The sequence below is a fragment of the Labrus bergylta genome, chromosome 17 (genome assembly GCF_963930695.1).
Source record: "Labrus bergylta chromosome 17, fLabBer1.1, whole genome shotgun sequence".
Lineage (NCBI taxonomy): Eukaryota > Metazoa > Chordata > Actinopteri > Labriformes > Labridae > Labrus > Labrus bergylta.
The window spans coordinates 3,958,993-3,972,113 of record NC_089211.1 but is presented as its reverse complement, the minus strand read 5'-3'; the positions used below and the strand labels follow the sequence as shown (position 1 = coordinate 3,972,113).

General features: G+C 41.6%; 1 protein-coding gene across 4 annotated transcripts in view; it reads left to right on the top strand.

Annotated features, from left to right (window-relative positions):
• Nucleotides 1-13,121, top strand: part of whrna (whirlin a) — a 129,420-nt gene extending 116,299 nt beyond the window's left edge. For 2 of the 4 annotated variants that reach the window (XM_065965864.1, XM_065965862.1), the window contains exons 8-13: nt 972-1,046; nt 2,037-2,087; nt 2,630-3,215; nt 4,002-4,168; nt 6,766-6,888; nt 12,141-13,121. In XM_065965864.1, coding sequence (XP_065821936.1) covers nt 972-1,046; nt 2,037-2,087; nt 2,630-3,215; nt 4,002-4,168; nt 6,766-6,888; nt 12,141-12,323 — 1,185 coding nt within the window. In that variant the 3' untranslated portion in view covers nt 12,324-13,121. The remainder of the gene's footprint in view (nt 1-971; nt 1,047-2,036; nt 2,088-2,629; nt 3,216-4,001; nt 4,169-6,765; nt 6,889-12,140) is intronic. The other 2 variants (XM_065965865.1, XM_065965863.1) reach the window with 1 other exon arrangement.

Here is a 13,121-nt window from a genome sequence, read left to right as displayed (position 1 = left end):
GCTGCTATGTACAGTGACCATCAGAAGTAACTTTTCCCATTCATACACATACATACGCCGCCGACAGAGCAGAGGGAGCAACTTGGGGTTAAGTGTCTTGCCCAAGGACACATCAGACATGTAGCTGCAGGAGCTGGGGATCAAACCCCTCGATCATCCGGTTAAGAGACGACCCAATCTACCAACTCAGCCACCCATCATAATTTACAATGCTGCATAAAATGTACATCACACCCATCAGTTGCACTGAATGCAAATCCTGTTCTTCAGAATTGTCTAATATGATTCCTGGGTAGACTGATTGACACGTGCACAGACACCCACACACACACTCTCTGTGGAGCATCCATGCAAACACCGCGTGCTCTGGCCGCTCTGTGCACAGCAGCGTCTCCGCATGTACAAAGTCGATTGACTCTTGTGATAGATAAATTGTCTGTAATTGCTCCCCGTGCAGTAACGGGTGCAATTAAGCCAAATTGATGGGGCTTTTGTTTTGGTTTAGTGGCAGAGTTAAATGAAGGGCAGCGTTTCTCTGAACTCAGCTGCTCTGCTCTGAAATCACTCACAGATCTGCTGCAAATTACCTCCTCTCAGCCAGGCTGCTGGGATTGGGCTGCCAAATCCTGCTTTGAACTGAGCTGATGGTTCTGTATCGATTTCACAGCATGTGTGTTTAGCTCGTGGAAGAACACATAGTACTGTTTTGTGTGTGTGTGTGTGTGTGTGTGTGTGTGTGAGCATGTGTGCATGTGTGCATGTGTGGATGCTTTATTTGCTTGCCTTTCTTTTAAAGACAAGAAAGTAATCACAGTTACTGGCACTGTGTCTTTTTTTCTAGGAACATCCACCAAATCTAATTTTGCTTTTTTTCTGCCTCTCTTTCCCCACCTTCTCTCTTTCCCCACCTTCTCTCTTTCCCCTCTTCACCTCTCCTCCCTCTCTCTCCATTTCTCTTCCACGTCCCTCAGAACGACAGCGTGGCCGAGAGTAATGAGGGGGATCCTCCGGAGAGTCTGAACACGCTGCTGACCGACATCTCTCTGGTGAGCCTGGCAGTCAGACAGGCAGGCACAGGCTCCTGCTTTGGCCTGATAGAGATGGATGCAACACAGGGGAAAAGAGAGGAGGGGTTTGAAGATAATGGTAAAGAAAGGAGTGGAGATGTAGAGGATGGATGGACATACTTGAGATTACATGCAGGCTTTGTTTTGTGACCTGAGATGGCGTACAACAAGAGTTTTAAGCAAAGAAATGAGAGTGTGAGATAGAAGACAGAGTTTGGCTCTGTTCATCCCTTTTTCTGTTGTGAGTTAGGAGAGTAGAGGTCTCTGTATGCCACCTGTCCTGTTCCTCCTCCTTTCCCTCTGTCTCTGTAACAAAAAGAGGCTTTTGGTTGCGCCTCTGCGCAGTTTTGAAAGCAACCAGAGATATTGAGAGGTCTCATCTGTTTGTTTTGAGCAGCACAAAATGTGCAGGAGTTCAAGGAGAAAGCTTTTAGTCTACCTGCCACTCAAACCATACCTTACTTTTACCTTACTTTTATTTTTGGAGCTCATTTTATGTCTTTTTCCATCCATTGGAGCCACTCATGTCTCAGTGTTCATTCCACTGTTCAGTTTGTGTTCGAGCACTCTTACCTTGAAACACAGGAAAACATCGGAAGCAGCAACGTGTCCAACCTGGTTTGGATGCATTGAACATCTTGAAGTTGGTTGGTATTGTGTGGTTAGAATTGTGTCCATGTGGGAAGCACACAAACATAAGCACTCGGTCAGACTTTGATTTTAAATGTATTTCCTTTGCATGTTTAAATAGGTACAAAATCTGTGACTCTAAAAATTTTCTATATTTTTTTTCCCTTTTTAATCCCTCATTTATATATATTTAAGATACAATATCTGGTTGTTGTCCCATGTCTTAAAGCGATGTATCACCCAAAAACGTTTAATTTATTTAACCTAAAATGGCAATTTCTTTGTGGTTATCGAAACATGAACTTTTCCAAATACTGCAGATATTCCTTTTGATTTCAGGAAAACCAAACACCACACTGGTTCGAGTTAGTACATAGGATCAACTTAAAGGTGAATCCATATCTAGAGTAACCTTGGAAACTGTTTTTGTAATGCACAATGTCAATTTTCAAAACTGTGACTGTAACAGATATTGAAACCCCATAACCCTTCTCTATTTTGGCTGCACAAGTGTAATAGACAGGCATCTTAAAATCTGGATAAACTATTCCAAATCATCTGTAATTACATCTAGACATAACGAAATGTAATTAGTAAAGAAAAGCTCATTTTAATTAACATAAAACTAAAATGAAGATGAAGGAATACCTCAGGGCCCTTAAAACGTGTATTTGAACAGATTTTTGATGTACTACTGATGTACCATATGTGATTCATGGCTTCTTAGAATGTCTCGTAGTTAATAACATTGATAGATTAATTAACATTACGCCCTCTGGCATTTAATTTATGCAGAAATATATTTTTTTAATCCAATGGGCAGTGTGTAAGCAGTGTGCTCTTATTATGGTATTCTGTTCAATAATAAACCATCACACTCTTAATCTACAAATAATCTAGCAATCATTGATGAATATATCCTCTCACTTCAGGATGACGTACAGTCCACCACAGCTGACTCTCCCCCCTCCTTCAAGCCTCCGCCCCCACCGGGGGTGCAGAGGCGCCCGACTAGACGAGATCAGCTCAACAAATGCCCCTCGTCCGAATCCTCCCATTCAGGCTTGTACTTCACAGCCCAGACCTCTCACAACCACAGCAAAGAGCCAGGACGCACGGCAGCCTCGCCCTCTCTGCACCACAAACGAGAACACCCGAAGGACACTTCTCGGGACTACGCAGTGGTCAGAAAGAGAGACCCCCCTGTTCCTTCAAAGAAGGACCAAATTACATCTGCCCAGTTGTCAAAGGTCATCCAGCACAGCATCGGCCCCTTCCCCAGAGTCCAGTCCCCAAACAGAGTCACCAAACCTACTCCCCCTCCCCCTTCACCTCCACCGCCACCACCACCTCCACTCCCTGCTCCTCCTCCTCCACCCCCATCTCTGCCTCTCAAGCCAGTTTCCATGTCCAAAGCGTCCTCTGCTGGTGCTAAACCGCAGTTTGTTACAGTGGAGGTTCACAGACCCAACGCAGAGCCGGACGTTAACGAGGTGCGCCCGCTGCCTCAAGCTCGAGGTGAGGAGTGTCGAAGTGAAGACCTGAGAGTGTCACATTTTAGTCATTTACTTCCTGAAATTAATAAAATGTACATGTAGGGCTGCACGTAATTATTTTTAAACTACTGAATGATTCAAAAATATTTCTCAATGAATAAAATTCGAAGTTTTGTGTTTTGAAATAAATTTCACACTTGGCAGGCCTTTCAAAACTATAACACCAGTTTTTTGTAGAACCCATGCTGTAGTTAATTTATCATGCCAAGAAAAGCAAACATATTTGATATGTTAGCTTCAGAGCTCATGTTAAACATCTTGATTTAAGTATTTGTAGTGATTATGAAACATTCACATTGGAGTGCAGTTGGGATCCTTTTACTGAGATTTTGAGACGTATTGTCTCTGTGTGACATAAGAAAATGCTTAGTTTCAGTAATTAATTTATTATGTCTGAACGTTTGAATTCACTTGGCCCTAAAGTGCTTAAATGAGCAATAAGGAAGAATAATGTGCACAAATACCCCTTAATGCAAAACGACACTAATCTCAATAAGCTTTTAATCTCATATTACATTTTACAATCTAATCTACCTTGGCACAAATCTAAAAATCTGAGTTGTTCTTTCATTGCAGCTAAGCATGACAGCATCTTAAACTAAAGTACTTCCCTTTATTTCTGTCAATATGCGGAAAACTCAAAAAAGTAAAGACTGAAACAACAACACTTTTACTCGATAAGATTGAATAGCTACTTACTGTGCTGTGTTGTGTTGTGACATCATCATGTGTGCCTGTTGTCTCTCAGGTGGTGCCCTATCTCAGCTGTCAGACAGCGGGCAGACCCTCAGTGAGGACAGCGGGGTGGACATAGCTGAGTCAGGACACATCAGCAAAGACAGCAGCCCCAATTCCTCACGCACACACCAACCTCCAGACACGCAGCGGGGCGGGGGGGACAACCCCTCCAAACCGGTGAGGGGGTGAATCAGAACAGATGTTTGAAGAACATGAATAGATAAGCTAATTAATTGTAAAACTCTGTGGAATAAGAAATGTGTGCTGTTGTATTTCTATCTTTGTGAGGACCAATTTCTTTTTCCTCTGCGGATTTGGCAGGGACAGAAGCAGTACACATAGAGAACTGAACAACAATTTCCCAATGCAGTACACCACAGCATTTATAGCTAATGCTAATATCCACTGCCTGTCACTGAACAGGCAGAACATGCTTACAGAAAGAGCTGATCCATACTGATCGTTACATTGATTGACAGTTATAAAAAGTTGTAAGGCTTGCCTGCACTTAATACAGATACACCACACCGATGCCTATACATGTTGAGGAAATTATTAAGAACTTGACTTAACACAATAAGACTCAGTTGACTCAGATGGCTTACGTTGATGAAAGTTTATACATACAAGAATACTTCGTCTGATGCTGTGTCCCTGCTATGCCAATTCTCTCAAACTCTTCGACAGGCTTTGAATATATAGAAAAGACATTATTGACGTCAGAGTCATACTGACCTGAACTAATCTGTGATGTCAATTTGGAACAGACACTAAGTCTACCAAACATGCAGATATAAAGGGGAAGAACCTCGACACACTAAGCTGTCCTTGGTTTCTAGTCATAGCTGAACTTTATCAGGTCTGACTGACATCAGAGAACAGTGAATAAACATAATGATGTTTGTACACTTAAATCTTAATACAGAAATTCCACCACATACATATACAGTATATACATCTAACATACTTGTTGTGAGGGACATTAAAGTCCTGGCTCCTCACTTCTTCAAAGCGCTGATCGTGCATTAATACTGAGTCACAGGGTTCAGTTTGGGACTAATCCAGATTACCATTACTGGGTTATAAGGGTAGAAAACTTATCACTGGGGGTCCTCACAAGTGTAGATATACAAACATGTGTGCACTAGCTGAATACATACTAAGAGTTAGAGGTTGATAAATGGATGTGCTTTATTACTAATCCTCCTACTGAATCTGTTCTCAGTCCTAACAGTGATCTCTTCTCTCCTCCCTCTGTTTATCACACAGTGTGTCTTTTTGTTTCACTCATTTGTTTATTCCTCACTCATGTCGTTCATTCAGTCACATGCTCCATCATTTATTCCATCGCTCACTGCACTGTAGTGTAATGAAACTCTGAAGCCTGTGTGGTTTGCTTTGATTGATGGCAGGAATAACACGCAAGGATTTGAGCAGGCTAAATGTTTATGATGGTAGAGCTGTTTGATTCACAGTCTGTTTAAGATTTGAATTATCAAGAAGAAAATGGAAAGGCTAAACTGACTTTGTATCATTAAAAGCATCATTTTATTGCTTAGGCGTCAGTGATTTACATTCTGTTTGTTCCAAGGTGTCAAACAGGAGTGTGGTGATAAGAGAAAACGTATGTGCTCATAAAACAGCCCAGAATAAACGTAAAGAGGACATTTGTTTGAGCCTTTTTATAGTCCACTCGTCCTTATGTCAGTCAAACTCACAACAGGTTCACTGCTTGTGGCAGCTGTGAGCGAGTATGTGAAAGTGGCTCAGAGTCAATGAAGATAACACTGCAAGCCACATAACATGTCTAAGAGAAGGCTGACATGACGATGAACTAACCAGCTAGTTCATTTTCTACAGAATCAAATTCAAGCTTCTTGAGAAATAGCCTCTGTTCCTCCGGCCTCTGTAACCTGAGATTACTGTAAGTGTGGAGGTTTCATCTGTAAGCCTTTACTGAAAAGTTTAAACATGTTTCCAGAATGTTCTGTCCAAGTAGACAAATGAACAATGCTACTTGGATGTTTGCTAGCGTGTCGTAATGGCCAAAAAATTATTGCAGCCTTCAAATGTGACCATCTAGTACAGCAGTTTAATTTATTGAATGTATTTCAGGGGGGTATGCCTTGTTTCTGTTATCAACAGAAAACATGGTGCACGGAGAAAGGGGGGCTGCAACATGCAACAATGAAGGACCCCAACTAGAATAGAAGAGAGGATGCTGTAGTTTTATCTTGTGTGTCTCTTTACCGATCGTGCAGAAATTATATATACAGTATCTTGTGTATGTGGACATGAAAATCTTGAACATGTTAAACATAAAGATTTTTAAAAAAGGCTTTGGAGAAATGAACTCCCTTTGCATTATAGAAGCCAGTGAAACAGAAGCTTAGCTTAAAGGTGACTAAATGACAGAACATGTCATGAGTGAATTCAGAAGCTTGTATTTCTTTTGTCCTGTAACTTGTGAAGCTGTGAACTGGATGTTTCATGTAACAAGGAGTGAATACTGGTTACTATACAGTCATGGCCTTTATGAATGTTTATATCCATAGGGAGTGCTGTTGGGCATGTGTGCTCAGAGAAAGCAAAGCTCTACGGGTAAACACAGGCAGTAAATATATGTAAAACACTGCATATGTATTCATAGTGGCACAAAGGGGCAGCAGACAAAGAGAGGTTGAGCAATGTCAGAATATACTCAGGGTCATAAATATGCATTAGAAAAATGTTCTTATATATTTACTTGTGTTCCTCTTGCTCTTATTCTGCAGCCGGGCCTGTTGGAGCCCACTTCTACACTAGTTAGGGTTGCAAAGAGTGCCAGCACCCTGGGGATTGCCATTGAAGGTGGAGCCAACACTCGCCAGCCCCTGCCACGGATCGTCACAATACAAGTAAGCCAGGAAGAGAAAGAGTAATGCTAAAAAAGAACCCCCTATTCTATTCTCCTGTTGATACTGGCTGTGTTTTGTGCCTTTAATGATGCTCTATGGGCCCAACTTCCAGGTGGGATTTCATGTCCCATAAGGCTTTATATGGAGTCACACTGCAGCTGAACTTTCTCTAAGATTGCTCCTAATGTTGCTGCTAATTTTGTCCTTGTCGGGGTCTGTCACACTGATGGTGAAAAGGCTTGTCTGCCTGGAGATGACGGCGATTCACTGCAATAACGTTTAAGTATGAACAGTAGCTATGATGTTGATGCGTTGTAATAAAAGGCAGGATCAGCAGCACCCATGGGAGATTACATAATGTATCGCCTTTCATACTAAGGATAAGACCGTTGAGATTTAAGAGTGTTTGGTTTAACCATGAGACTGAAAAGAGTTGCACAAGTTAATTGGAATAAATGACTAAACAAATCTTATTTCATCTTGTTTCAATCTATTTTACATTTGCAGGGTGTCTAAGTTGACAAACAATTGAAACTCTCCTAGCGATGCAAAGTGAAATCCAAATATTGACAGCCTAGTTAGAAAGTAGAACTTAGTCATGTCTGAAGAAAGCTACGGCTCTGACTGGGTGTGCATTTATCTGTCTATTAGGGCAATTTGCAAGTCAACAAAGCCTGATATTAGCTCAGGACTATCTGTGGCACGAATCATTTCCTAACCACAGACACCAGGGTTTTATAATTTAGAGATCAGAGCGGCCAGCAGCTCCAGACTACAGTCAACACCTTTTCAAAGCGGTCTCAGCCTCCCACTCCACAGAGGTAGTGATTGAAATAAAAAAAGGGTCCGTGATTGCGAGGGGAGGGATAAAAGGATCGGAAAATCAGCACATTCAAAATCAAAGGGTGCACTGGAAGAAAGCACGGTGAGCGTGAGTGAAGGATGCAAAGAATGAGAGAGCTGTTGATAAGGAGAGGAGGAATGATAAAGAATTGTAATGATGAGAGAGAGAGGAGGAGGAGGTCTGGTGTTGTGGGGGAAGCAGTAATCTGGTGTTTGGCGGCGGTGTCAGTGATGGGGACATCAATGTGGGAAAGGTTTCATTGGGAGAAAAAAAAAAGTGTTTTTTTTTCCAAACTGCTGTTTTCCCATCAGTGCTTGAAGTCCACACCCTAGGAGTATGGATATTAGCTTCTCATCCATTTCAACTTGTGTTTCTGTTCTTGTCCTCTGAAGTGAGGACACAGCTTGCCCAATGTTATATCAGAGCTGCTTTTTTCTGCACTATTGTACGAGATACCTTTTGCTGTTTCACTCAGAGACAACAAAGCAGGAGCTCCTACAGGGAGAGGATTAAGATAAGATGGAAAAGACTGGGTGAGAGTATCACTGGTATTATTATTTTCTATCATGTGGAACGGGCCAAAAAATGACTATAACATCCAACCGCTCAAGTTTCTCAAGAAGAAGCTGATGGATGTATCCCAGTTATTAAAATGAATAATCCCTGAAGCTTTGTTTGCACTCATGCAGCTTCCATACTTTTAACAAGAGCAAGGAAGTGACTGAAATATTTCAACCTCTCATTTGTGCAGACTGAGACACTAATAAAGAAATGCAGCTGATTGCCACAGAATATAACTGAGGAAATGGCCCTCTCTCTCCCTGGGGGCTTTGGTTTATAAGGACAGAGACACGAGGAGGTCCAATGATGCTGCCTGAAACAAGGTTTCAGTCCATTTTACGAGCTCATTTAAACAGTTTAAGTGAATAAAAACCATTCAGCCAAGTAGACAGAATTTTTAATCAGTTTACAATAATTTCTCAGCCTTGAAATATCACTTAACATTTTTGGATTTGCATAGTTTCAATATAACGTTTTGTATGCTGAGGACTAAACCCGATCAATCACCGGCGATACAAAGCCATGAGGAACATGACACCACTGCTGCATCCCTGAACAATAACACCGTGTAGCTTCACACTTGTTCAGAATCATTAATAACATGGCAGCCTGAGGGTCACTGGGAGGAGATTTTACACTTAACTCAGTTTTGAGGGGAAAGTAAGCTGTGAAAACTTTGTTCCGTCAAGCGTCAATAAAGCAAACTCAATGTTACTCTGGCCTGGAGCAAAGCACACAAACTCTTGAGGCTTGTACTTCCTCGGTTCAGGTCAACACATTTGAATGATGTTTTTTTCTTTAGGCCTAAAAGCAAGAATAAACATGTCGATTTTCTGGCTTTCCAAAGTGCATTGGTTCTATCTGAAAGACAGGATGGCACCACATCAAAGCTAGGCCCCTTTACAACACTGTGTGCGGCATCAGAGGTAAGCACAGTGGAGTCATGAAGCGTGAGGGCACTCACCTCAGGTCGCCTCAATCGTTGGCCGCGGAGGATGAAGTACAGATGAGTACACTGCTGCCTCTCTTTATCAGCTCCCATCACCCCCCTCCTGAAGCGACAGGCCGTTATCACGCCATCTTCCCATCATGACAACCCGGCTCCTGCACTAGCTCGGGGTAATTGTTGTTGGCTGAGTAAATAAGAGAGGTGATGATGCAGTCCTGGTGTGGAAGATACTTCTGCTGTTTGAGTCATCAGAGTTGCTGAGGTCACTGAGAGAGTCATGAAAGAGAGAAAGTGGAACAGTGATAAGATAAGGATATGGAACGTTGTGCTTTTGTTCCTGCAGATGTGTTGGTTAAAATGAAGCTTAATCAATCAACCAACCATCCTTTATTAAAGGTACAGCTGTACACCACAAGCCTCAGTAGTTCTTGTAGGTAGTTGTCAAACACTGGTAGAGTTAACACTGGTAGTTTAGTGAAAAGAATGATAAATCTGCTGCAGTTTGATTTTTTCTTTACAGTTCAGGCGACCTGGAGGGTCAACTGTGCGAAACTGAAACCATCCTCAGTCTTGCTATATTAGAAATATTTGATTGCATTGTGATTGTCAGGTTTACTAAGCAGGAAGAGGAGAAGGTGGTTGATCCAACAGCAGCAAAACAAATCAAGGGAGATCCTCAACTAGCAGTCGCTGTCAGTCCACTCTACCTGAAACTGAAATGTTTTTAATTTGAGAGTCACATCAAGCTGCTCGAGCTGCAATGACATGATACCAGAGGTCAGCAGAGCAGTTTTTGTGTGTGTAGAAACTATTATCTTAGACATCATGCATAGCACATTTCATTGTCTTAAGACACACACACTCAAGAGCACACAGCTTCTTGCCTGAACTGTCTTGATGTACAGAAAGCCTGCTGACTAATTCCACTCAGAAATAGTGAGGGGGGAGGAACAGCTGTCATGACTTTTATTTGCCTTTCGGATTCATGGTTGTAGAGGAGAAGCCGGTAAGGTTAACAAACATGACTTATGATTCAGGTTGGCATCAAGTGTTCAGATGATGTATTTTTTGAAACGATCATCCGGAGCAGAGACGCCTCGGATCCTTTCTTCACACGGGGGCTAAGTGCCTCTGTGCAGGAGTTCAGCCTGTGGCCGGAGATACTTGAACTGATTGTGTTTTAAAGTTACACTGACACTTGGGGCACTTTGTTGGGTAGCAATCTGCTGCTTCTCTTGGAGGCTTCTGATTTCACTGCCAACCAGCTGAGACCTCTTGTGTGTTTTGTGAGTTTTTGTCTAGTGAATATCTGTCTGAAGATATCGACATCAATTTAAAGGCTTTATATGTGATTTTTCACTCTTAAATATAATATAAATCAAGTATATCCTCTGAAAATAACTCTGTGAGTCATGACTGTCTACAATGGGTGTAACACCCGAGTCCCACTGTCTGTGATGTTTTCAGAGTTTTCAGAGTCCTATCTTCACTTTGTTTACATCGTCAGGACGGCCGGCTGACTCCTCCCCTTGTGTATAAAAGTTGTTTAATTGAGGGACTAGAGAAAAGAAGAATAACATACTGTACTCACTGCTTAACTGTGTTTCTAGATCACGCTCATTTCAGGTAAATTTACATGCAGTGTGAAGATACCAGCATAATAAAGATCGCTAGCATTAGCATGCTAACACAACAATGCACCGCAAGTTGTTTTGGTTTCATGCTGGTGCTCAAGGGCGACATCTGCTGGGTCAAAACATCATATATAAAGCCTTCAATCCCATGTGATATGAGAGGGGGTGTTGCTGGTTGGAAAAAAAGTTTTAAATTTTATTCATCACGTGTAATTTAAAAAGCATGAAACTGCATACAGTACTGACTGCAGAGTCTTCATTGTGTGCTCTCAGGGCCAGACTGTGTGTGTGTGTGTGTGTGTGTGTGTGTGTGTGTGTGTGTGTGTGTGTGTGTGTGTGTGTGTGTGTGTGTGTGTGTGTGTGTGTGTGTGTGTGTGTGTGTGTGTGTGTGTGTGTGTGTGTGTGTGTGTGTGTATTTTGATGTCTGTGAATGTGTTCTTTCTGTTCCCTCTGTTTCTATTTCTGTATGCTTTTACAGTACCTGACCTACTTATAGGAGGATGTTTCAAATTAAGCTAGGGTATTTATAAAGCGTGTTAACTTTGGTGTGATAGAACAAAACCAGGGATCTCAGTCTAAAACTCTCTGTAGGGCCTGTGGGCTGCCTCAGCAAATTGATTTTTTGTGGGGGGGCTCAGCCTTGAATCTGCACTGCAGTTAGTTTTTTTTTTTTAAACTTCAAGATATTTACCTAAGAAATGTTTGAAATGATGATTGCATTTAAACTAAGATAGGATTAATACTTTCTACAACACTCACAGCTTTGTGAAATTTCCTGACTTCTCTGTTAAGTTAAGTCATTTCATATCCTACATGACAAGTGTCAGCTTCTGCCCTCTGGGAGATTGATTTAGGATACCAAACTGTAAGAGGAACAAGTAGAAAACACATATCACTGCTGAACAAACAGTAGAACATAGGCAGGCCACAATCACGCATCATATTTTTTACCCAAAGCTGTCGTAAAAGAAAGAGAAAGAGTACTTGTCATCGGTAATGTTTCAGAACTGAAATGTTGTCAATTGATTTATGCAATTGAGACAGTGTGAAGGTGTTTGCTTCCTTTTTTTTCTAATTAAAAACAAGAAATTACCCAAGATTATGTGCCAAGGTGATATCAAAACAAGTAACAGTATCATTTGATTTTCACTCGTATCCTATCGACATTTTAACTACTGATATTGTGACAACCCTAGTTCCTTCTTATTTTGTCTTATTTTGATCTCTCTCTCTCTCTCTCTCTCTCTCTCTCTCTCTCTCTCAGAGGGGGGGCTCAGCTCATAACTGCGGACAGCTCAAGGTGGGTCAAGTGATCCTGGAGGTTAACGGGAATTCCATGAGGGGCCGTGAGCACAGGGACGCCGCACGCATCATCGCTGAGGCCTTCAAAACCAAAGAGAAGGACCACGTGGACTTCCTGGTGACCGAGTTCAATGTGGCTCTATAGCTGAGGAGAGGAGGAGAGAGGACGATGATAAGGAAGAGTCTGAGAGCCACAGGAGTGAAAGAGAATTTAAGCTTCTATTGATTTGAATGGCACAACTGTTGAAGACTGAAACAAACCACTAACTGATCTCTGAGCCCTTCTTCTTTCTCATAAATCCTTCCTCGTGTCTGGATATGTGATTCCTCTGATTTACAAAGTATTACTTCTGCTGTGGACTTCGTCAAGGATTCTCCTCAACATGTTACCTCCCCACTGTGAGACTTTATGCACTAAATGGAAAGTTGTGAACCTTTCGTTCATCCTTTCAGTGTTATACATCGTGGACTTACAACCATTGAAACCCACCGAGACTTATCGTAGCACTCCCGCCCCCCCATGGTCACTTTGATTGATTTATATTTTGCTTCAATGTGAGAGACAACTGCTCATCTAAGACTGATTCATGCTCCACTTTGTATATGTACAAATGAACAAATGTAGATACAGATGCATATATATATACTGTACACATAAAGATCCTATATGAATTATAAACCCCCTAACCTTATTGCATCATCAACATATAGTTATATATTACAGAGATGATTAGTGAGGCTATCCTGACAATACAGGATTCTACAAATTTGACATTAATGCTACTGGCCTGTCTACGTTTTATCACTTTTTCACAAAAGGAAATGGATTGAGCCACTTTGGGCTGACATAAAAACACTTTAAATGCTTTTATTTCTCTGATTTGTCAGATTTTTATTGTGAATGATAGAAATCATCATATGGACATAAATGCGACTATTCCTG